Source organism: Scatophagus argus, chromosome 3 (assembly GCF_020382885.2).
Source record: "Scatophagus argus isolate fScaArg1 chromosome 3, fScaArg1.pri, whole genome shotgun sequence".
In the NCBI taxonomy this organism is placed as follows: Eukaryota; Metazoa; Chordata; class Actinopteri; family Scatophagidae; genus Scatophagus; species Scatophagus argus.
This window is the reverse complement of record NC_058495.1, coordinates 20,396,848-20,421,602: the sequence shown is the minus strand read 5'-3', so window position 1 is coordinate 20,421,602 and position 24,755 is coordinate 20,396,848. Positions and strand designations below refer to the sequence as shown.

General features: G+C 40.6%; 4 protein-coding genes and 1 non-coding gene across 6 annotated transcripts; 3 read left to right on the top strand and 2 right to left on the bottom strand.

Moving 5' to 3' along the window:
• Positions 1-4,020: 4,020 nt before the first annotated feature.
• trnaf-gaa lies at positions 4,021-4,093 on the bottom strand. Its single transcript has one exon. It is a non-coding gene; the product is annotated as a tRNA-Phe (tRNA).
• An 892-nt stretch (positions 4,094-4,985) lies between these two features.
• On the top strand, positions 4,986-21,090 carry LOC124056781 (interferon-induced GTP-binding protein Mx). 2 transcript variants are annotated; one of them, XM_046384577.1, is made up of 13 exons: positions 4,986-5,067; positions 16,932-17,091; positions 17,615-17,752; positions 17,877-18,031; positions 18,359-18,497; positions 18,586-18,784; positions 18,875-18,953; positions 19,039-19,161; positions 19,298-19,439; positions 19,513-19,671; positions 19,809-19,885; positions 19,996-20,265; positions 20,371-21,090. In XM_046384577.1, exons 1-13 carry the CDS (start codon positions 5,041-5,043, stop codon positions 20,593-20,595), a joined length of 1,893 nt encoding a protein of 630 aa, XP_046240533.1. In that variant the 5' UTR covers positions 4,986-5,040; the 3' UTR covers positions 20,596-21,090. The 2 variants fall into 2 exon arrangements, with proteins under 2 accessions (XP_046240533.1, XP_046240532.1); XM_046384576.1 differs by lacking the exon at positions 4,986-5,067 and having other exon boundaries at positions 16,655-17,091.
• Positions 5,041-9,905, top strand: LOC124056779 (interferon-induced GTP-binding protein Mx-like). Its single transcript, XM_046384575.1, has 12 exons — positions 5,041-5,227; positions 5,631-5,768; positions 5,992-6,146; positions 6,748-6,886; positions 6,980-7,178; positions 7,266-7,344; positions 7,438-7,560; positions 7,697-7,838; positions 8,111-8,269; positions 8,360-8,436; positions 8,530-8,754; positions 9,248-9,905. The coding sequence occupies exons 1-12, from the start codon at positions 5,041-5,043 to the stop codon at positions 9,524-9,526; spliced, it is 1,902 nt and encodes a 633-aa protein (XP_046240531.1). The 3' UTR covers positions 9,527-9,905.
• On the top strand, positions 10,645-15,661 carry LOC124056782 (interferon-induced GTP-binding protein Mx-like). The gene is made up of 12 exons (XM_046384578.1): positions 10,645-11,340; positions 11,746-11,898; positions 12,037-12,191; positions 12,694-12,832; positions 12,932-13,130; positions 13,218-13,296; positions 13,378-13,500; positions 13,625-13,766; positions 13,840-13,998; positions 14,328-14,404; positions 14,540-14,755; positions 14,875-15,661. Exons 1-12 carry the CDS (start codon positions 11,154-11,156, stop codon positions 15,097-15,099), a joined length of 1,854 nt encoding a protein of 617 aa, XP_046240534.1. The 5' UTR covers positions 10,645-11,153; the 3' UTR covers positions 15,100-15,661.
• Positions 21,091-21,446: 356 nt separating the features above from the next.
• On the bottom strand, positions 21,447-23,976 carry thoc7 (THO complex 7). Its single transcript, XM_046384580.1, has 8 exons — positions 23,856-23,976; positions 23,479-23,599; positions 23,240-23,367; positions 22,752-22,838; positions 22,110-22,167; positions 21,947-22,013; positions 21,789-21,858; positions 21,447-21,625 (listed from the first exon to the last, which is right to left on the bottom strand). The coding sequence occupies exons 1-8, from the start codon at positions 23,872-23,874 to the stop codon at positions 21,564-21,566; spliced, it is 612 nt and encodes a 203-aa protein (XP_046240536.1). The 5' UTR covers positions 23,875-23,976; the 3' UTR covers positions 21,447-21,563.
• Positions 23,977-24,755: the final 779 nt, after the last annotated feature.

The following is a 24,755-nucleotide window of genomic DNA, read 5'->3' as shown; positions in this document are numbered from 1 at the left end:
GATCTGCATTCAGTGGAACAGGCGAAGAACAGAGGAAGCTAACATTTGCTAAATATTGAAAACAAGCATTAAACAATGGCAAACTCAAGCTGAGAGCAAAGTTTGCTTATTTTTTCATGCTCATAGTTTTTCTATTAATTTTTGTGGCAATTTTTTAAAGAAGTATTTTTCCAATGAATTTGTCACTGTTTTAGTACAGTAGAAAGTCAGACATGACTTGATCTTTGAATTTATTCACAGTATTTATTTACATTTAATCTCTACTTTAATCTCTACTGAAGAGAACAATGACTGTAAAAGTTTCTCAAGCGCAGCTTTGATTTAATGACGTAGGTCAGCGCCCAGGCATTTGCAAATGTCAGCGCGGCGCAGAGAAAGAACAACAGCAATATGAACAATAGCATCTGCAGATTACACAGAGAAACAAGCCTACCCGCTGTCCCTGGAGCCTGTTCAAGGAGCAGTGAGTGGGCTTGTTACTCTCTAGTCAGTCAGTCTGAGAAGACAATGCCTCCTTTTTGTCTCAAACAACAAGAGCGAGGTTATACTATGTCCCCTCAGACAACCTGCCCTTGTCACATTTGGACCGTAAGCCTCATGGTGGGTTATGTCACAAGAGCCATACAACAAGACCATTTTAGAAAAATGCTGACATCCTTTTTTTCAGTAGGCCAGATCTCTCCAGTTTAAGGACCCGTTCTTTGAGTTACACAACAACTAATAAATTTCATTTGATTTGCTTTCTATTAATTTATTAACTATACTATATTATCTATTAACTGCACACTTTGACAGAACCACCTGACTGAACCACCACATCGAGGCAAATGCTTTATGTGTGAAAACCTAATTGGCAATATATAAACTTTTTGATCACAAAAACACAAATATATGTAGACTGTAAAACATAAATGAGGAACATCAATCCAGGGGGACACTGAGCAACTTGAGGTGTTGCCAGAACCAAACAGTATCCTCTTGTCTGTGACCACATACAAGGTGAACAGGCCACATGAACACAGACGAGGTAGCAAAACATTCACACGGATAGGAGATCCAAACAAACACAGAGAAAGATAAAGGAGACATGGTAGCATACGTAAGGAGAAAGGGAAAAAAGAGGAGAAACTCAGTCTCCTGGAGGGTGATGATCCAGATTTAAACATCTGAATGGGACACACACTGCCACAAGACCTCCGGCATGGAGAGGAGAATTAGAAGAAAACTAAAGAGAGGTAGAGAAAGAGAGGAAGAGAGATGCAAAAATCAGAATTGTTTGAGTGTAGAGCATGGAATGGGATTTAAGGTTAAGTAAGATCCGATAGATATGAAAGAGTAAAGGACCATTTACAGTTTTCTATTTCATCAGGAGCAAATACAATCTGACATGGATATTGAGCCACTGAAGTGAAGCTAAAATTGGTATAATATGGTCAGATTATCTGGTTTTAGTTGAGAGTTTGGCTGTAGCATTTCATACTGTCAAAGAAATTTATTGTCAAGTCTCCATATGCCCTGACACGATGACATCAGCCCCTCTGTCACTTAGGTCTGTGATGCAAGTAGGACAGAAACGGCAAAAGTTTGCTGGGTAGTCACTCCTGTCCCAGTTATGCAAACCTTCAACCGATGCCAATTTGACCGTGATGTCTGTGGGGGCAGCTTGGAAGTGGAACCAGACTGAATAGAGTTTGGATTAATTAAAGCAAAAACATCCTCTCCCTGCAACCCTCCATCCGTCCGGCTGTCTGGACAGTTGTCCACCTGCAGATTTCATTCAAGCACCTAACTGAATTGCTTTAGAGCTTGACTGGCATCTTTGTAGCTTTCCAGGAGCGATGACGACAAAGCCACCAGGAAACCAAACAGCGTGGCTGGAAACACACAGTGGAAAGGCACACTTGAAAGGGACAGAGAGAGAGAGAGAAGAGAGTGAGAGAAGAGAGAGGTTGCATAACCAACAGCACGGGATGTTACACAGCAACAAATTACATAGCAACAAATGAGAAAGCAGAAAATGTCCATCCGAAAAAAAAAGCCCACAATTAGTTTGTGCTTGTCTGTTGGCCGGAGGTGAGGGGTACACAAGAGATGTGCAATATAATAATATAAGCCCAGAATCACACCCCTCAAACACATAAAACCAATTACACAATATATTTCAACATCAACCATACAGGCAATGTTACATTACTGTATTAAAAAGAGTCTTACACACACACACACACACACACACACACACAAATACAAACACTCAGAAAAATATCGATTAAAATGACCAATACAGTTAGGTTGATAATGTGACATTTTCCTTTAAAGGGAGTATGCCTTGGCAGAACAGGTTCATATGCTGTGTTACAGACTTGTTATGGTTCAGGTGGGTTAGGATTTCAGTTTTTACACTTTTTACTTTCCAATTAAAACACTGTATGGAGTTGTTTGAGAGAGTGACCACGTATTGCAAAACTTCACTTCCCTTCTGGAGATCAGTCTCACGTTATCTTATAACAGCTATTACACTCCCAAAGCAAATGAGTACAGGAACAAGGTGGGTCTCATTTTGCAGGAAGTTGTATTATTACAGGCTTCTATCAGAGCCCACACACTGTCTTTTCAGAACCCTCCAGAACATCAGAACATTTTGCCCCTTATTTTTATCCCCTCCTGCCAAAGTGCTGCGTTCTAAGTTCTATGAACCACTTTCAGTCCTCTCATTATCAACGCACTGCTGATTAACACATCACCACAGAGAGCTGGTTGGCCATTCATTCAGGTTTCAATGGGAATGACGCAAATCCCTGACCTGTTCGGTGCCCCGTGCTCCGGACCTGCGCTCTTGGATCGTGGCTCTCTTGCCTCTGCACGCCTATGTTGGCCAGAACAGCTGAAAGACAACAAGATCCTCCAAGTGTGCCACAGGAGGTCCCATAAACTTGCTACAGCTCTCTGGGCACAATGTGATGTTGATGTGACCTTGAATCTGTACCAAAAGTGGTGTGAGTGTGCACTACATCACTGTACCTTGATCCTACCCACCATAACTGTGAAGTCTATCCACTGATGTTATGTTGAGTTATTCCTTGTCATCGATTGTTCAGTTACAAGTTAATATTCATTAGATGAACTGCCTGTTTTTCCAGCATAAATATTATTATCATTAGTACTGTATGCGTTGCACATATCAGATCACACTTAAATACAACCCTTTTCCTCTTTAATCTGCCTTTATAAATTGCAACTTTTTGTGTTTTTTGATTTGCTTCCGTATTATATTTTATTCTATATGGGCCGGTTACTGGCAGGAAAAGATTTCGTCTTATTGTCTTTACATGTTATTTATTTTGTTATACTCTTATCTTTCTAGTTGGTCCAATTATTCCTCTATGGTTATTTCTGAGATTAGTTTTAGTAAATATGCTTGGAATGGAGCGGTCAAATTTGAACCAATATATTTTTTTAAATGCTTACAGAAGCCTGATTATCTGTATGTTCTGATGGAGGTCTTACTTTATAGCTTCCTTCACCCCATACAGTCCAAGACTACTTGGGTTTGCACAGCGTGTGTAAACGCAATAATCCGTCTGTACTTCAGTTACTGATGGTGAGGTAGTGTTCACAGTTTCCGTTATGTGGCTGAAACTCTGTATCAATTCTGCCATCTACTGGCTGTTAAATGTCCTACTGCTGTGTGTCTTCCAAAACTGCCTAAATAACCATAAAAGGTAATTCAGCGGTAAATCAGTGAACCATTAAAACTCTTTTAAAATAATGTTTAATTCAGTTAATGTTTCATGTCCTTTGCAGTCCTAAACATATGAGTGAACGCTGCAAACATTCAGGCTACATTCACAAAAAGGATCGTGCAGCATAGTGTGGCAGTACAGGCGTATACGAAATAAACTCTTAAAGTGGATAACACGTCTAAATCAATCTGTGTGTTATTTCTTATGCATAGCGTATCTTATTTTCAGATCATCGACACGTTATCATTATTTTGTACCTCAAAAGTTTCCCTTCCACTGCCGAAACCCGGGATCGAACCAGGGACCTTTAGATCTTCAGTCTAACGCTCTCCCAACTGAGCTATTTCGGCTGGTGGATACGCTGCTGTTGTCTGTGCACTTTGACACTGTGCCCAGCAGAGGTCGGTCGAGTGCAGGTTAATGTCTATTATTGACATTATTGGCAGCTTAAAAGTACATGTTTCAATTTTCCACATTCTTACTAACTAATCGTTTCAGTCCAAATTAGAGAGAACATTTGTTGTGTGGATACTCTGTGTGTTATGGTGCGGTGTGATGTGCTGATTGCAGCCTACAGTCAGAGGTATATTCAGAGTAAAGTGATTTTGCAAAACACACATGAATGTGCATTAACACATTCACACACAAGCCTAACCTTGATGTTTTATGCTTGCTTAAACGAGGATGTAGTGCGTTTGAAACAGTCTCTGCGCAATACAAAGCCCACACAAAGTCACACAAGGTGGTGTTGCCATCTCATCGATTAAATACAGCAAAAATTTCATTTTATCTTGATGGCATTCAAATCAAGAAAGACGATTATAAAAACTTTATCAAGTTTATTTGTCAAACGGGTTAAAAACACGTTGGCTAAAACACAGAAAGGGGATTCATCTGTCCATAATTCAGATAATAACCGCAGCTTCATTGTCAGTGACAACAACTTGAGCGGTACTAAGAACGTCCACTACAGGGGCAGACAAGACCGACGACTGTTCATTACTTAAATAATTATTGACGTGACTTTACGTTTCTTTTCTCTCTTTTTTTACGAGACGTTACGCAAGATGTTACGTAAAATTAACATATTCCTCTCCAACTTCGATGTTTGGCCTACCAAAGAAAGAAAAAAAAGAAAGAAACGAAACGAAACCAAGGGAATGAAAGAAACGAAACCTAACTATGCAGTTTCCACTCCATCCCTAAGTACCGGCAGTTTTGCGCTTGATTCTGCACGGACAAAACTCAAAGGCATTTTTGTTCTTTAATAAACACTGCAGGAGACGAAGTCCTCATCATGAACAGCCTGAACCAACAGTATGAGGAGAAGGTGCGTCCCTGCATTGATCTCATTGACTCTCTTCGCTCTCTGGGAGTAGAGAAGGACCTGGCGCTGCCTGCTATCGCCGTGATTGGAGACCAGAGTTCGGGGAAGAGCTCCGTGCTGGAGGCGCTGTCAGGGGTGGCTCTGCCGAGAGGAAGTGGTAGGCTGTTAAAAACACTCTTTTCCCTTGACCAATAATTACCTTTATTGTAAGCCATTTCTCACCGCTTTTTGAGGGATTAAGGTGAAAAGAAGAAGGGAAAGAACAAGGCTACTTTCAGAGATTAAAATAAACAAATTAATAATGGCTAATAGTTCGTGAGAAAACATCACACTTAACAAAGAGGATGAAAAGCATTTTTGTGCGGCAGTTATGGATTTTATTCTACCAATCATGAGCCTATTTTGTTGATCATATTACACGTATGTATTCATGTTTTATGAATTCCAATATGGCATCAAAGGGACAGACTTTTAGGTTTGCGGAGACACCTTTTCAGTTGTTGTTTGAGATCAATCTTTTTACAAAGGAAACTGGATTTCACTCTGACTTTGTTTTTCAGGCATTGTGACAAGATGTCCTCTCGAACTGAAGATGAAGAGAAAGAAAGAGGGAGAGGATTGGTACGGAAAGATAAGCTACCAGGACTATGAGGAAGAGATAGATGACCCTGTAGATGTGGAGGAAATGATCCGAGAAGGTACAGTGTAAAGCATTCCCATCAAAAGTACAGTAATGAAGGAGGTTTAAGGAGTAGTTTTATTTGCTTTTCAGTGATCAGCACTTTCATCTTTTTCTCTGATCAAATGGCCTTGTGTCGGGGATCACAAAAATTACATAGGTTGCAGGCGGTTTCATTTTTTTTTTCAATAATAAGCACCTCTATCCTCTTGTAGTCATCATCATGTCCTCTCTCTCTCCAGCTCAGAATGAACTGGCTGGTGATGGGGTGGGGATCAGTGAGGACCTCATCAGTCTGGAGATCGCTTCTCCAGATGTTCCAGACCTGACGCTCATTGACCTGCCAGGCATCACCAGGGTGGCTGTGAAGGGACAACCAGAGAACATTGGAGACCAGGTGATTGTAGCACTCAGTACTTTGGTCCAGAGTAAAATTTCTTGTCAGTAACTGGAAGGATCACAGAAAATTCTGGTATAAACTGGTCGCGAATCCTCATGACTTTGGTGATCTTCTGAGTTCCCTTGTAGCAGAAAGTATTGACTGACTTCCCACGACATTTGCTGTGGATATTCATGCAACTCGAATGACAAATCACAGCCATAGCCCATATGTTTAATCAGCAGATGGCGCTGGTGAGCTTTCCAACCGTTATGAGCCACCCACTGTAACTGTAGTTTAAAAAACATCAGGTACGGTTATCTCCTAATTAGAAACTATTAAATACTTGGATGCCAAATTGATTGAGAATCAATTCTTGATTTAAATAATAGACAAAGATTTTCATTCTATTTTCCCCAGTATACTGTGCGGCAAACCATTCACTACTGTCCTCAGTTCGCTGAAATATAATATGAAACACAACTGGCAGATAAATTGCCCTCAGTTTTTATTTTAAAAAGTTAACTGCATCAATTTATTAATTTGAAAGCATCGTACAGCCTTCTGTCTGTTTGAAAGTAACGGATGCTTGATGGTCAATATGAATGAATGATTTCAGATTAAGAGACTGATCAAGAAGTTCATCACAAAACAAGAAACCATCAGCTTGGTGGTTGTTCCATGCAACGTGGACATAGCAACCACAGAGGCTTTGAAAATGGCCCAGGAAGTGGATCCTGATGGAGAGAGGACTTTGGGTAACTAGACCTAATTTTGGAAAAGGCTGACTTGGCGGCCAAGTTGCTTAATGTTTAGATATTTCACTGTCTGTTTGACCTTCTCACTCTCAGGTATTTTGACTAAGCCCGATCTGGTGGACAAAGGCACAGAGGAGACGGTGGTTAATATTGTCCATAATGAGGTCATTCACCTGAAGAAGGGCTACATGATCGTCAGGTGCAGGGGTCAGCAGGAGATCACAGAGAAGGTGTCTCTTATTGAAGCAATGGAAAGAGAGAAAACCTTCTTCCAAGATCATGCACATTTCCAGTAAGTTCATTCCTTTTGGGGTGATTATGCAAGGAGTAATTTGCATTTTTAAAATATGCACCCATTAACTTTTTACTTTTGCTGTAGGATTCTCTACAATGAGGGTCATGCCACTGTTCCAAAACTGGCTGAAAAACTCACCCTTGAGCTGGTCAATCATATCCAGGTGAATATGTACTGGAGCTTCACCTGTCTAGCTCATTACAGACTACTTTTCCCACTCGATGTGTTTAAGGTTTGACCTATGTGTGATTTGTAGAAATCTCTCCCTCGACTGGAAGAGCAGATAGAGGAAAAACTAATCCAGACTCAGACAGAGCTGAATAAATGTGGTAACGGACCCCCACCTGAGGCATCTGAGAGATTCAGTTTTCTCATCGATGTGAGTTTACTAGCTGTCATTTTACATTTAAAAAACACTGCACCTCCACCAATCCAGAAGAGTAACCAAAAGGATTTGAGCTTCTGGAAAAAAAATAATAATTTGCCTTCCTCTTTTATATTGTGTTATATTTTAGAGAGTGACAGCATTTACACAGGATGCTGTGAGCCTCAGCACAGGGGAGGAGCTCAGATGTGGAATCAAGCTCAATATCTTTTCCATACTCAGAAAAGAGTTTACATTGTGGAATGAGATCATAGAACGCTCTGGGGTAACATGTAAGTGCATCAACAATTTGGCATTCACATCACTTACTCTAAAAAAGTACCCTAATATGTTAGTATATATATATAAGTTATATAAGTTAACCATCAAGTAAGACAAGGAAATATTGTTGTTTTTAAACTCCATTTTCTTATTTCCATGAAAAAACAACCTATCTGACTTTCAAATTTGAAATGTTGGTAAAGTTCATGTTTATGCCCAAGTTTAAGTCTTGACACAGTCTGCTGTAATGACTACCGCTAACCAATTGCAATCTCAATTGCAGTCAACTGGAATATTGAGAAAGAGGTGGCTCAGTATGAGCGAAAATACCGTGGACGTGAGCTGCCGGGATTTATCAACTACAAGACCTTTGAGGGCATGGTCAAGGAACAGATCAAACAGCTGGAAGAACCTGCTGTCCTGCAACTCAAGGGAGTGGCAGGTATGTCTTGTCATGATGCAGTGATGTGAAATACATTTGAGTTATTATTTGATTTTGTTCACGCTGTCTGAATTTGTAATTTATCTCTAGAAATTGTGAAGAAGGAGCTGTTCAAGGTGGCCGACAGCAGCTTTGTTGGATTCCCAAACCTCATCCGAACAGCCAAGGTGTCATTTCCATTTTCTGTTGGCTGCGTACATATTAATAAATGTTGTTGACTCTTCAGTGCAAAACTGAAAATAAATGTTTGTGTCCTTTAGATGAAGATTGAGGCCATCAGAAAGGAGAAGGAGATCACAGCAGAGACCATGCTGAGGACTCAGTTTAAGATGGAGTCCATTGTTTACACGCAGGACAGCACATACAGCGAGAAGTTAGGGAAGCGAAAGAGAGAAGACGAGTTGGCTGGTGTGAATGGCTTCGCCAGTAATGACAGTAAAGCCACAGTGAAGGAGATGGTCAAACACCTTAAATCCTACTACCAAGTAAGTCTAGTTTGCTTTATGTCTTTTAATACATCGCACACATTTTAGACACAATATAAAGGTAGAAAAGAATTGTTGTTCGATGATTTTCAAGAACTGTTGTAATTTTTTACTGTAATTGCCAACATGGGGAAGTCTGAAGGCCAAGGCTTTAAAATAATCTCAATAAGCCTTCACAGATCATCACTGGTCTTCTCAAATGAGAATCAGTGGTATTAATAATGATGAGATCTTCAAGTTAATACAATATTGTTGGTAAAGCATAAACTTTCAGTAAACATTGACTAACGCTTCACAAAACATTTTGTTGTCAAAACTCTGCCAAAAGAAAAGTAAAGCTGCTTATACTCTGAGTCATAAGTTGATCTAAACTAAAGACAAACACATTTAATCTGGACCTCCTCCCATTGCATGCATGTGATCCAAATGCATATATTTTGTGACATAAACAGATTCAGAAGCTTTGCGTTACTTTCTCCTCTCCAAACCACAGATTGCCGGCCAGCGCCTGGCTGACCAGGTCCCCATGGTGATCCGCTACCAGATGATGCAGGAGTCTGCCATCCAGCTGCAGAGGGAGATGCTGCAGATGCTTCAGGACAAGGAGCAGACTGAGTCTCTGCTTCAAGAGGAATTGGGCATAAAGTCAAAGAGAGTCCAGCTTCAGAGTTGCCTCAAGCGCCTATTAAAGGCACGCTATCTGTTGACAGACTTTAGTATGAACATATACAATTTCAGCACAACACCACTGCAGTACAAATCAGATTCTTAATAGAAGAGGTCGCTGAATTGTTGAGACTTTTTGTCCATTTTGATTTCAATGACTCCAGACTTTTATTCCATATTCTCAGTTTTTCAGTCAGTGGTCTTTTTCTGAATTGCATGCAACATATAAAGTGAGACTGGAGTAAAGACTCCAAAAGTGAGGAAAATGTTTGGTTTTTTTGAGTAGTATATTATTGTTTTTGGTTGTTTTGAGCATGTGTGCTAAATCAGTCTGTAGCGGACATACTTACTGTGAGCAGTAAGTATGCTAATAACATTAATTTTGTGTCTTAACACAGAAGTTAAAGTACATAAGTTAACAACTCAAATAATGTTATATGATTCATTAGTGTGTATGCAGTGAAATAAACAAGCTAGCTAATAAATAAAGTTTGTAATTTTAATTAAATCAAATTTCAGCGGCTTCAGACTCGTGAGAAACATTTATCATAGTTCAGTTGAACATGGTTTCTCCACAGTCAGCTTGCTCTGTTTAGTAAGCAAACCTCTCTAATCATTTCAACAGAGGTGTTGTATCATGGCTTATTTATTCTCTTTTGTTTTGTCTTTTTTCCTTCCTGTGCTGCAACTTAAAGAACGAAAAAGAAAACAAACGTGTGCATCTGGTGCTCTGATATGGCTGTATGATGCAGCACCAATGTTATTGCCATGCCATTATCAAATAAATACTGTAAGTAAGTAAGTAAATGGTTAAACTAGTTGATTAGTTTGGTGCTAATGGTGTTAGCTGTTAGCCTGTTTGACAACATATTAGTCCAGAACTGTAACCGTGTGTCAGCGATTGTAGTGTAAATATAACCCATTGCTTATATGATAGGTTATATTTGCTTAGCATGACTTGGCCATTCCTGTTACTATGTGGCTTTCTGACAGATATGTTTTTATTTTACTTAAAGCATAAAGTAGCTTTCGACAAAAAGGACAGTTGTTTGGCCGTCACAGTGTTCCCGTAGAAAAGTAAAAGGTGTTGGAGAAGAGCGATTGCAGTACTTATAACTGACAGTCGTCAGTTATATTGTTGTTATGCAAATATAACGTGTGACCTTTGGAAACAAAACAAGAGTCTGTGTTTAATGAAAAAGGAAGAGCAGCGAGGAAATGAAAATAGGTATACATTATGTGTTCCAATTAATTCTGCAGAAAGTGTGAAAATAATCGACATATTTCTGCGCAGGTTGGATCTATCTGACAACATGTGAAGCATTTGTGGGGAAAAAAATAAAGCAAGGTGACAACCAAAATACAGAAAGACACTGCAAATGCAGAAAATACGACTAAATCGTTAAAACAAAACCAAACATACAGAAAATCCTGCTCGGAGGCAAAATATAGATATAGTTTTACCCTAACCCAACACCATCAATGGTGGGCTAACTTCAGTACTCTCGCGAATCACAAACCAGGACACCAACATTAAGCCTTGTTTAAACATTAATCACTATCGGTATGTGCTGGTGTTGGTACAATTTGAAGTAGTGAAAGTGAACGCTTCCAGTGTCTGGCAGTCTCCACCTGCCACACGAACAGCAGCTGCTGTCTCGACGAGACCAAACTCGTTTCACTGAGCAGGACTCGCACTCAGCAGGTTTCTTTATAGGAGACAAGTCCTCATCATGAACACTCAGAACCGACAGTATGAGGAGAAGGTGCGTCCCTGCATTGATCTCATTGACTCTCTTCGCTCTCTGGGAGTAGAGAAGGACCTGGCGCTGCCTGCTATCGCCGTGATTGGAGACCAAAACTCGGGGAAGACCTCCGTGCTGGAGGCGCTGTCAGGGGTGGCTCTGCCGAGAGGAAGTGGTAGGTTACACTCACTGAGAAATCTGTCTGAAGTCAACACTGAGATTTATATGAATATGTTTGAATATTACACACAAACTGTAGATCAACGTAAACAGAAAGAGAAACAAACAGAAAAAGGTCATGGGTTTGCAGCGCCCCCTGCTGGGGTAGGGGGCGCCTACTACTCCTACTGCTACCCCTACTACTCCTACTATTGAAGTAATTATTAACGTTATGAAAGCAATTTTCATTTGTGTTTGAAAAATTTTGGTTCATTTTTGCCTTCTGCTTTGACTTTTGATTTAACTGACCAATTGAAGATCCATCTGCGTGCACTTTATATATAGAAAGCTTTCTGACACTAATTATAGCGCTACGTTTCATTGTTACACATCAGTCATCATTCATTCATATTTAAATTAGGAACTGCTACTCAATGTCCTCTCAAGCTGAAGACGAAGAGGACAAAAGAGGGCGAGGAGTGGTATGGAAAGATAAGCTACCAACGCAAAGTCAATGAGAACTACGAGGAAAAGATAAAAAATCCTGCAGATGTGGAGAAAAAGATTCAAGAAGGTACCACCCAGTCAAGCAAATTCAAGCATTCTAAAAATAGTAATGCAAAAATTATTTAGGTTAAAGGCCGTTTAATTTCCTCTTCAATACTCAGCATCTCTGACCTCTTGTAGTCATCATCATGTCCTCTCTGTCCAGCTCAGAATAACTTGACCGGCACTTCGGTGGGGATCAGTGAGGAACCCATCGATCTGGAGATCGCTTCTCCAGATGTTCCGGATCTGACGCTTATAGACCTGCCCAGCATCAACAGGGTGGCTGTAAAGGGACAACCAGAGAACATCGGAGAGGAGGTGCGCTCCTTCGGTCTCCCAAAGACATTATACCAACTGTTTTCATAGGGACGGTTTCTTTCATATCAAGTTATTCCAAGGAAAATTGAGAAAAAATGGGAAATCACTTCACATATTGACCATTATTAACCAAACAGCAAATAGGACATAGAACATTTCACGATTTTTCCAGTCTCACAAGGCTGTAGACCAGGCATGTCAAACCGGTCCACAGGAGGGCCGGTGTGGCTGCAGGTTTTCTTTCCAACCAAGTAGCAGCACACCAGACTTGACTCATTTAATCAACTGATCTCCGTCTTCAGACAGTTGATTGGTCAAACGGTGTGCTCTTGGTTGGTTGGCACAAAAACCTGCAGCCACACCGGCCCTCCTGTGGACCGGTTTGACACATGTGCTGTAGACTTTTAGTCCTGTCACATTTGCTCATTATTTCAGTTGAAGTGAAGTGAAGCACAATGATACATGTAACTAATAACTTGAATGGATGAACGAATGATTTCAGATTAAGAGACTGATCAAGAAATTCATCAGAAAACAGGAAACCATCATCTTGGTGGTTGTTCCATGCACTGTGGACATAGCAAACACAGAGGCTTTGAAGATGGCCCAGGAAGTGGATCCTGATGGAGAGAGGACTTTGGGTAACTGGACCTAATTTTGGAAAAGGTTCACTTGGCCAAGTTGCTTAATGTTTAGATATTTCACTGTCCTTCACTGTCCACTGACCTTCTCATTCTCAGGTATTTTGACTAAGCCCGATCTGGTGGACAAAGGCACAGAGGAGACGGTGGTTAAAATTGTCCATAATGAGGTCATTCACCTGAAGATGGGCTACATGATCGTCAGGTGCAGGGGCCATCAGGAGATCACAGAGAAGGTGTCTCTTATTGAAGCAATGGAAAGAGAGAAAACCTTCTTCCAAGATCATGCACATTTCCAGTAAGTTCATTCCTTTTGGGGTGATTATGCAAGGAGTAATTTGCATTTTTAAAATATGCACCCATTAACTTTTTACTTTTGTGGTAGGATTCTCTACAATGAGGGTCAAGCCACTGTTCCAAAACTGGCTGAAAAACTCACCCTTGAGCTGGTGCATCACACTGAGGTGAATTCTTTCTTTGCAATCTTAACAGCTTTCTATGTATTACTTTGTTTGCTTATGTAATGTTTCGGTTTTGATTTGCAGAAATCTCTGCCTCGACTGAAAGAGCAGACGGAGGAGAAACTAGCACAGACTCGTGCAGAGTTGGACAGATGTGGCAATGAACCCCCGTCTGATGCAACTGAGAGACTTGTCTTCCTCACTGAAGTGAGGACACTGCATACCATTTACCTCACAGCATTAGCGCTCACAGCCAATATGAATTTGTGTGTAAACATTTTTACATTAAGACCTGTAAACAACTATTTGTGTTGTCACACGTGTTCTGCAGAAAGTGACAGCATTCACTCAGGATGCCATCAGTCTGACCACAGGAGAGGAACTAAAGTGTGTAGACAGGATCAACATCTTTACTACGCTCAGAAGAGAGTTTGAGAAGTGGATTGTCCACCTGGAACACTCAGGAGAAAACTGTGAGTGTGTCGTTTTGATCTGGACTCCAGCTGTCCATCAGCAGGACTCTGAAATTATGTTTGTGTGTTGCAGTTAACAAGAGGATTGAGAAAGAGGTGGAGGAGTATGAAGAGAGGTACCGTGGAAGAGAACTGCCGGGCTTCATTAACTTCAAGACCTTTGAGTTTATAGTCAAGGAGCAGATCAAACAGCTGGAAGAACCTGCTGTCAAAAGACTCAAGGAAGTAGGAGGTATGTGAAACCCTCTGGAGTCGTCTGGCGCGCCGGCGCGTCCTTGTCACGTGACCATTTTAAGATGACGTAGCTGCGAGACGCAGCGTCGTCTTTGTTTTAAAAACAAGTCACACTTGTGAAGTTGTCCTGAAAAAAATGATACCAAACAAGGCAAGGTAAACCATTTTAAGCTGAAATATAAAGGCAAAAATCAAAAGTAGTCAAAAAAGGACAATTATACACATGACTCCGATATGACAGGTTTAATGCGTGTTTCTCTGCTGCTGACATTTTCTTGATCTAAGTGGAGATTGAGCTGCTTTATCTTGTATTTCTTTTATCTCCAGATGCTGTTCGGAAGGAGTTCATTCAGCTGGCTCAGAACTGCTTCGCTGGACTTCCTAACCTTGTGGACAAATCCAAGGTAGTCATCTTCTGAAAATCTGATGACATTTGGTGACATTCTTATAATTTGTCATAGTCAGTACTTTGGCTGTCAAAATTTAATTTGAGTCAATATTATGGCAGTGCTCAGACTTACAAGAGTCCTGTTTTACAGGCAAACATCGAAGCCATTAAGAAAGAAAAAGAGTCTACTGCTGAAAACATGCTGAGAACCCAGTTCAAGATGGAGCTGCTTGTTTACTATCAAGATAAAACCTACAGCGGCATCTTGTGTGACAGAAAGAGTGAGGAGAACAAGGAGAAAGACGAAGACAGCATGGATAATCGTGCATTTCAGAAGCTGATGTTGGACCTTAAATCATATTACAAAGTAAGTTTTAATTTAGAGGAATGATTCATGAACAAAAGCAATGGCAGGAAGGTTTAGATAGATTGTATGTTTTTCAGTAACTGTCTTTGGTTGTCAACCTTTTCTTTTTCCCCCTTCAGTTTGTCAGCCAGCATATAGCTCACCAAATCCCCCTTGTGATCCGCTACCACATGTTGCACGAGTCTGCAGTCCAGCTGCAGAAGGAGATGTTCAAACTGCTTCAGGATAAAAACAAATTGAATTTCTTGCTGACGGTGGGTTCCGACACTGGCCAAAAGAGGGCTGCCTTGAGGAGTCGCCTCAGTAATCTCACGCAGGCCCTTGCATACCTGGTGGAGTTCTAGAGGGGGTCAAAACTTGACATCATGATGTTGTTTTTTAAGCTGTCTCATAAATTCATCATTGCGAAGTTAGTGTATGATTTAGATCTTGGGTGTAAAATGAAATGTTATATGTGCAAATGATCTATTTGATGCAAATGCTAAATCAGAATGTGTGCTCAAAGCTAGAAGTTACTAAAACTAACCTACTATCAAAAAAATGTTCAAGCCCCTCAAGCTCCTGAGTCATCATAACAAGAATGAATCAGAAACATTGCACCAACATGGTGATGTCTCATCTGGCGAGGACCAGACTTGAATATCGGTCTTTCTGTCTATCATGTTAAAGTCACCAAGAACCCGAGAAAGAGTGGCAAATACGATTTAAAGGGCTATGCAAAATAATAGCCACAAGAAATGGTCAAGAAATATACAGTCATAGTCCTCACTGACTTTCTTTCACAAATGAATAAAAAAAACCAGATGTATATTCTTTCGAATTGACAGCAATGAATTGTCTGATGTTACATTGGGCATGAATTGAAATAATCACTGAATAAAAATGACCATTGTCAAGGCTGATTCATATACTGTCTATAATCACTTCGATCAGTGGACAGAATTTGCTAGAAGGCCTGCTGTGATTCATCCATCCATTTTCTATGCCGCTTATCCGTCAGGGCCGGAGCCTATCCCAGCTATCTGCGGGCGGGAAGCACCCTGGACTGGTTGCCAACACACAAAGACTCACACTCACACCTAGGGGCAATGTAGAGTAACCATCCATCCATCCATTTTCTATACCGCTTATCCGTCAGGGTCGCGGGGGAGCTGGAGCCTATCCCAGCTGACTACGGGCGAGAGGCAGGGTCCACCCTGGACTGGTCGCCAGTCAATCGCAGGGCCAACACACAAAGACAAACAACCACACACTCTCACACTCACACCTAGGGGCAATTTAGAGTAGCCAGTTAACCTAATGTGCATGTTTTTGGTATTGTGGGAGGAAGCTGGAGTACCCAGAGAAAACCCACGCAGGCACAGGGAGAACATGCAAACTCCACATAGAAGGGCCCAGACGGGGATTGGAACCTGCAACCCTCTTGCACAACAAACCACTGCACCACCATGGTTCCCCCTGCTGTGAGTCAGCGATCAAATTCTTTGGGGGATTCTTGTGATTCAGTAGGCATAAACTGAAAGAATTTAACATTAATCTGCTGAAGAGGGGAAGTTTGATTTGGTGATATCACAACTAATTGGCAAGCCAGCGACGGACCAATGCAACTTAAACAAGTGAGATGTGGAAACTTGGAAATAAGAGATGAAAACCGAAGTAGACAGCTACAGGTTGAGGGTCGGCCAACCTTGAATGCACGTAGAAATGCATTTTTTTTTAAATAATTAGTTTTACTGTTTTTTGAAGTTTCATCATACATCCCAAACACGTTCTGTGTGTAATAAGGATGCTGCTGAGCTGAGGCTGCGAAGTGGCCAAGCAGACCGCAAAATGAGTTTTTTTATCAAGTGTAAATTATTTACTGTGGAATTTTTACCCAAAGAACAAGAACATTTTCTCTCCATATGGCATCAAACAAAACCAAAGATTTCGTGCTGAATGCATATTTTGCTAAGTACTGCATCCGCTCCGTCGATGTTGGTCCCATTTACGGTGAAAGGATACGAAAAGGAAGAAAACGAAACTTAACTCCGTCGCTTACTGGAGCTCCGCAGTCTCCACCTGCCATAAGAGCGGCTGCAGCTGTGTCGCCAGGACCGAGCTCGTTTCACTGAACATTTCCTTTAACAAACACGTATTTTAGACAATCATGAACAGCCTGAACCAACAGTATGAGGAGAAGGTGCGTCCCTGCATTGATCTCATTGACTCTCTTCGCTCTCTGGGAGTAGAGAAGGACCTGGCGCTGCCTGCTATCGCCGTGATTGGAGACCAGAGTTCGGGGAAGAGCTCCGTGTTGGAGGCGCTGTCAGGGGTGGCTCTGCCAAGAGGAAGTGGTAGGTTACACTCACTGAGAAATCTGTCTGAAGTCAATACTGAGATTTTTAAAAAAATATATTTTACTACCACAAACATTTAAACGTAACACAACCTTTCATCACCATTCATTTTACAACCCAGTACTACAGTTAACAACTGCTAAACAAAACGCTCTGCTTTTGTAAAATTACAGTGAAACTTGGCACGTAAATGAAAACTGGGCGCTGGTTGTATCTCTCACCCGTCCAATAAAAAACACACCCGAACAGGAAAAGTCCAGTGAAAAGTTTTCCCTTTGGAAAATGACCAAATGTTGGGTTTGCACCGCCCCCTGCTGGGCAGAATGTGGAACTGGAATCACATATCGTCTTTATTTCTCAGAAAATTAAAATAAACAAAATTAAAATTACAAAAATTCAAATACAGAGTACCAAGTACATGTAATTTAGCTTACAGCTACGGTACTTTGCAATGTTCTTAAGCAATGCATGTACTGCTAACAAGTTCCTTGTGTCATTCATTCAATCGTTCCTAATTCAGGCATTGTGACAAGATGTCCTCTGGAATTGAAGATGAAGAGAAGGAAAGAAGGAGAGGATTGGTATGGAAAGATAAGCTACCAGAACCATGAGGAAGAGATAGAAGACCCTGTAGATGTGGAGAAAAAGATTCGAGAAGGTAAATTTAATTATTCTTAAATATCCCTATCAAAAGCCAAGCATTGACAATGCTACCTCTTAGGTTTCAGTGATGAGCACTTCCATCCATTGTAATTATCATACATCATGTGCTCCCTCTGCAGCTCAGGATGAAATGGCTGGGGTCGGGGTGGGGATCAGTGAGGACCTCATCAGTCTGGAGGTCGCCTCTCCTGATGTACCAGACCTGACGCTCATTGACCTGCCCGGCATCGCCAGGGTGGCTGTGAAGGGACAACCAGAGAACATTGGAGACCAAGTATGTTTGTTTAGTTTCCCCAAAATGTGCAGCAGCTGTCATGGGGATATTTTTGTGGTATAATGTTATGTTGAAAAGTTGAAACTGTGAGGTCAAACCTTTGCCCTGAGTTTCCCATCCCAACATAACACTTTATGAATGCCATCCCATACTGACCATTCCACTCAGAGGACCCCCAGGCCAAAAAGCAAAAAAGACTGCCGTGAAAATCACATTTCATTTCACATTTTTTACAGCCTTGCTGATTATTTGAATAGAACTGACTTAAGCAACAGTGACAGTTGTACAACACATAACTTGATGCCCATTATGTATAAACAATTTCAGATTAAGAGACTGATCCAGAAGTTCATCACAAAACAAGAAACCATCAGCTTGGTGGTTGTTCCAAGCAACGTGGACATAGCAACCACAGAGGCTTTGAAGATGGCCCAGGAAGTGGATCCTGATGGAGAGAGGACTTTGGGTAACTAGATCTAATTTTGGAAAAGGTTCACTTGGTCGGGTTACTTAATGTTTAGATATTTCATTGTCCATTTGACCTTCTCACTCAGGTATTTTGACTAAGCCCGATCTGGTGGACAAAGGCACAGAGGAGACGGTGGTTGACATTGTCCATAATGAGGTCATTCACCTGAAGAAGGGCTACATGATCGTCAGGTGCAGGGGTCAGAAGGAGATCACAGAGAAGGTGTCTCTTACTGAAGCAATGGAAAGAGAGAAAGCCTTCTTCCAAGATCATGCACATTTCCAGTAAGTTCATTCCTTCTGGGGTGCAAGGAGTAATTTGCATTTTTACATGAAACTTGACACGTATTCAGTAGCTTTATGTTCTTACTGTAGCACTCTCTACAATGATGGCCACGCTACTGTTCCAAAACTGGCTGAAAAACTGACACTTGAGCTGGTGCATCACATTGAGGTAAATGTTTCTTATTGCTTCATCTTAAATTCATTCAAAATCATCTTAAATCATTAATGTTTTGGCCCCCCTGTGTGATTGGCAGAAATCTCTTCCTCGACTAGAAGAGCAGATAGAAGAGAAACTAGCACAGACTTGTGCAGAGCTGGAGAGATATGGCGATGGAGTCCCGTCCGACACAGCTGAGAGACTCCTGTTTCTCATTGATGTGAGCTATGTTACTCTACAACATTTACCTGACTACTAAAGACAAATGCTCACCAATGTGAATTTGTGTGAAAATATTTTTACATAAACATTAAGACCTGTAAACAACTATTTGTGTTGTCACATGTGTTCTGCAGAAAGTGACAGCATTCACTCAGGATGCCATCAGTCTGACCACAGGAGAGGAACTGAAGTGTGTAGACAGGATCAACATCTTTACTACGCTCAGAAGAGAGTTTGGGAAGTGGTTTGCACAGCTGGAACACTCAGGAGAAAACTGTGAGTGTGTCGTTTTGATCTGGACTCCAGCTGTCCATCAGCAGGACTCTGAAATTATGTTTGTGTGTTGCAGTTAACAGGAGGATTGAGAAAGAGGTGGAGGAGTATGAAGAGAAGTACCGTGGAAGAGAACTGCCGGGCTTCATTAACTACAAGACCTTTGAGTTTATGGTCAAGGAGCAGATCAAACAGCTGGAAGAACCTGCTGTCAAAAGACTCAAGGAAGTAGGAGGTATGTGATTAAATAAACAACAGATTTAATGTGTTTGTCTCTTTTACCAACATTTTCTTGCATTATCATGCAACCACCAGTGAAGGAATTTGTGGAGATCGAGCTGCTGTATTTTGCTGTATTTCTTTTATCTCTAGATGCTGTTCGAAAGGCGTTCATTCAGCTGGCCCAGAACAGCTTCGCTGGACTTCCTAACCTTGTGAAAACAGCCAAGGTAGCCATCTCTGTACAATTTGGTCATGGCATTCAGATAATCACTATCAGCAAATTTAATTTGCATGATTTTATGGTAATGTTCAGACTGACAGAAATCCTGTTTTCCAGGCGAAGATTGAAGCCATAAAAAAAGAAAAGGAGTCTACTGCTGAATCCATGCTGAGAACCCAGTTCAAGATGGAGCTGCTTGTTTACTCTCAGGACAGAACCTACAGCGGCAGCCTGAGTGACAGAAAGAGAGAGGAGAATGAGGAGAACGAGGAACTGCATCGCACCTCAAGCATTAGGCCCTCATTTACATTTGGGGCTGTTGTGCACAGCATGGATAATCACGCAACACTTCAGGAGCTGATGTTGCATCTTAAATCGTATTACAAAGTAAGTTTTAATTTAGAGGGATGATTCATGAACAAAAGCAATGACAGCAAGTTTTATCCAATAACAAACCTCATGTCACACTTTTCTTTCTTTCTCCTCATTCAGATTGCCAGCCAACGTCTTGCTGACCAGATCCCGCTTGTGATCCGTTACCAGATGTTACAGGAGTCTGCCATCCAGCTGCAGAGAGAGATGCTACAGGTCCTTCAGGACAAGGAGAATGCAGAGTTTTTGCTGAAGGAGGATTTTGACATTGGTAGCAAGAGGGCTGCTTTGCAAAGTCGCCTCAAACGCCTCACGCAGGCCCGCGCATACCTGGTGGAGTTTTAGAAGTGGTCAAGTCCTGGCAGCATGAGGCTATTGTGCTACTTATTATTATTATTATTATTATTATTATACAGTAGCAGACTGTAGAATTGTTTTTGTACTGTGTTTAGTTTATAATGGACAGGTTTACGTCAGATGTAACAGGTAGGCCGGAACAAGTCAATGATAGCATGGAGGGGTTGCTTTAAATGTGGTGTAATATGTACAGTAATATGTACTCCTATTAAATATAAACTAAATGTTCAATAGTTTAAGTGTCTGTTGTTTCGCACAGCCCAAATAGATAAGAGCAAAAGATTTACATATTTGTGACACTACCAGTTGGCAACTTTAAAGAAGATCATACATGAACTGATCAATTACTAAATTGTGATCAAAATGTAATTTACTACAATCATGACAGTCCTTCTTCCAGGACCGCAAGTCTGAACTGTATATAAAACGATGTGCTTTCACGTCATCTCAAAAAAAAAAAAAAAAAACTGCTTCAATAGCAAACAAAGTTGTTATAAAGTGTCTTTATTACATAGACCTACTACAGATATTCTAACACTGTACACCTTTTTTCTTCCATGTAACCAATAATCCAACATGGTCTCCCACTCTCAGGCAATAAAAGGGCTACATCAGTGGTGAAAATACAAAGCTGATACAGACCCGACTTCCAGTCAAGTAAACCATCAACTCAGTCCCACTTTTACATCAATCTGATGTGTCTCTCTTGCATATCATTTATTTCCATCATCAAATCCTGTCAGCCTGGCAACCTCAGTTAACTATGAGTTTTGAATTTATGAGTTTAAAAGTTCAGATCTCTAAAAGTCTACTTGCTGGTAAATAATTAAAACAAGACAGACATGAACAAGTCAGCTTTATTCAAAAATACATACAAAAGGACTTCAGGACAAAAAAAAACCAAAATCATTTAAAAGCAGTTGAGGTCATTGCTTTCAGTCAGGATCTCTGCATGTTTATTCGCCATTCTCTGCTGGGCTCTCCTGACTATTGTCGTCATTGTCCGATTTCTCGTCATCTAGGGAAGATAAAAAAACGATTTCACAAGACATTGGTATCTCAACTAACTCTAAACGTAACAAATTAAATGGATCCACATTTGCATCAGAGCAGCCACTGAGAATAAAGTACACGTTAAAACAATGCAAAATATGACACCCAAAAGGTGCTTGTTTACTCACTCTCAAGTGTCTGCTGTAGCTCCTGTATGGTACTGAGTAGAACATGGAACTGCTTCTTCCTTAACTCCAACTGCATGAGCAGAGCAAATTACATTATTACTAATGATTAATAAAGATATTACAGGTTAGAATAAAAAAGATGAAAAATGTATTTGAACCTTTGCATCCACATTCTCTTTGATGTGAGACAGTTGCTGCAGTTCTTTGTCAAGTGCCTCCAACTGCCTGTAAATGATCAAATCAAAATTAAGCACAAGCATCAAAAGTGCTTTGATACATGAAGCTCAACATGTGGATGAAGCACATGACGGACCAACTTACTTTAGTGTTTCATGCCGATCCGGGTGTTGCTGGATTATCTTTGCCAAAGCATCATACTCTGAAAGCAAAGGAAAAAAGTGAGAATATGAGACATGAACAATTTCAACCTGTACACTGTAAGTCAACATACAATTCAACATATACGGTCACTAATTCTTCTAAAATGACAAAAATGCTGAACATTCTGAACTTTCTTCTGATCATTTCAAGTACTCATTAATCTGATCGTATCTCATCTTTGAATAATTTAGCAGTCATTTGGTTAGTAAAACATCAAGGCTGTGTCTAAGAACTTCATGTTTAGTCCAACCAACAAGCCAAAGATCCAAGATATTTTCTTTACAATGATATAAAACAGAAAAGGAGCAAATCCTCACACTGGAGAAGCTAGAAGCAGAAAATTGATTGGTAAAGGATTTAACACAGTGACCCACTGCAAAATGCAAATAATTGTTTACATCTTGACTAACTGATTGACTAACTGTGTTAGACTGTTGAATGGATTTATTTTACTTCAAAAAGGTGACACTACACCTCCAATATTGCCTTTCGTATGTATTGGTTTATATAGAAAAACACAGCAGTAAATCTCTCCTGTTCATAATTGCCTAAATATATCCGAACGCTGAAAAATATTCTTACCTTGCCGGTTTTTTCGTATTCTCTTTGCCCTCTGGATTTCTTTTTTGCATTCTGCTATCTTCTCATGCGCAGATGTGATGTTTTGTTCTGTAATGTGGAGATAAGATCACTTTCTGACACGTTTGAACACACAAAAACACTTTTTTCTTTGATTTTTGTGATAGATAGATTGATAAATATCCTTTATTAATCCCAGCCTGGGGAATTTCACAATTGCCACAGCTATGTAAATTCACTCTACATTTGCAGAAGTATATTTAAAAAGTTAAGTATTCTAAAAGATATACCACTAAATAAAATGTGCAAAAAAGAAATATCACTCATCCTTCTATAAAATTCAAGATGTGAGATCAATTGTTTCAATTGTCTAAAAGAATCCACACAGGATGAGCTGTGAGGAACTTAACTGCGTACTTAATAAAAAGCTGTGCTGCTTGTGCGTCTAAATATTCATGATCACAGTGGGAAAATACCAGTAAGTTTCCTACCTATGTTTTTGTAGATTTTCTCATAATTCTCCATTTCCTGAAGGTTCATGTCATAAACCATCAACGTCTTCCCCATGGAGAATTCACACTGGGCCAGGGTGCCCAACATCCTCTGATACTGCGTGAACCTGAACAAAATCACGAGTCGGTTTACGGCTCAAAGAAAGTTTCTCACCACAGTTCAGTACGGTAATTACTGCTGACAAAGTCCAAGGCTGGGGTCTGTACAGCTCACTTACCCGTCCTCTGGGGTCCCAGGCGAGTTGCACCATTTCGTGAAACTCTTTATCAGCAAATTAATTCGTCGGTCATCACCAGCTCCGTCCCCGTCAATAAGTAGACGTTTCCGAATGACTTCATCTAAAACAGAGCCGAAGGCGAAAATCAAACAGTCCTTCAGACACAGCACGTAAGTTGCCGCTGAGCTAAATGTTAACTAGCTAACGTGGCTACTATAACATTAGCTATTTTGAAAGCAAGCCGCTTCTACGTGTAAAAACGGTTCGTTTTGGACAGTACGGTCGGTTACATTTTCATACTCTAAGAACTTCGGAACACATCTATACTCGTAGCTTTCACCAAAAAGCTAAAATGGATGAATTAAAAAGCTACTTACCATCTGTAACTGCGCCCATGTCTCTGTACCTTGTTGCATAAACTTTATTGAACAACAGGAAGTGAACAAAGTGGCTCGCCCCGCCTCTACGACGGACAGACGACGGTGATTGGTCACAGAAGCGAGCACGTTTGATATTTAAAGGTTTTAAAAAATCTTTATTCAAGACAATAACAATCTGCTTAATTTATTTGAAGGTTCAAAGAAAGAAGCTTACACGTGAATGATTTTGCCCAAAACATTCATGAAATAGCATTTAATTTATGCTACTTATTAAACTAATAGCATCAGAAACATGAAGCAATGACCTAACTCATTACATGTAATTTATCCTCCTTTTAACCTCCCCAAATGTACATTAGATAAGACAAGGAGCTGTTTTAGCACAATCAACAATTTTACATTTCTGAGCAGCACCTCCATTTCCTTTACATTGTTATGCAAAAGTATTTGTATCAGGCTGTTTTTCAGGAGTTGGGCTAAGACCCCTTACTTCCAGTGAAGGGAAATCTTAATGCTTCAGCATATCGTTGGGGAAGGAAGCCCCTTTTCTATTCCAGCATGACTGTGCCCCAGTGCACAAAGCAAAGTCCATGGTTGGATGAGTTTGGTGTGGAAGAACTTAACTGGCCCACACAGAGTCCTGACCAGTCCCCATCAAACACTTTTGGGAGAGAGCTGGAACAGAGATTGCAAGCCAGGTATTTTCCTCCAGTATCAGTGCCTGGCTTCACAAATACTCTAGTGAATGAATGGGCAAAAATTCCCACAGAAACACAGAAATAAATCTTGTTAAAACTCTTCTCAGAAGAGTGGAAGCTGTTACAGGTGCAAAGCTGTCAGTGTATTTAGAATGTGATGTCATTTAAAGTCCCTGTCAGGTGTTCCAAAACTTTTGTC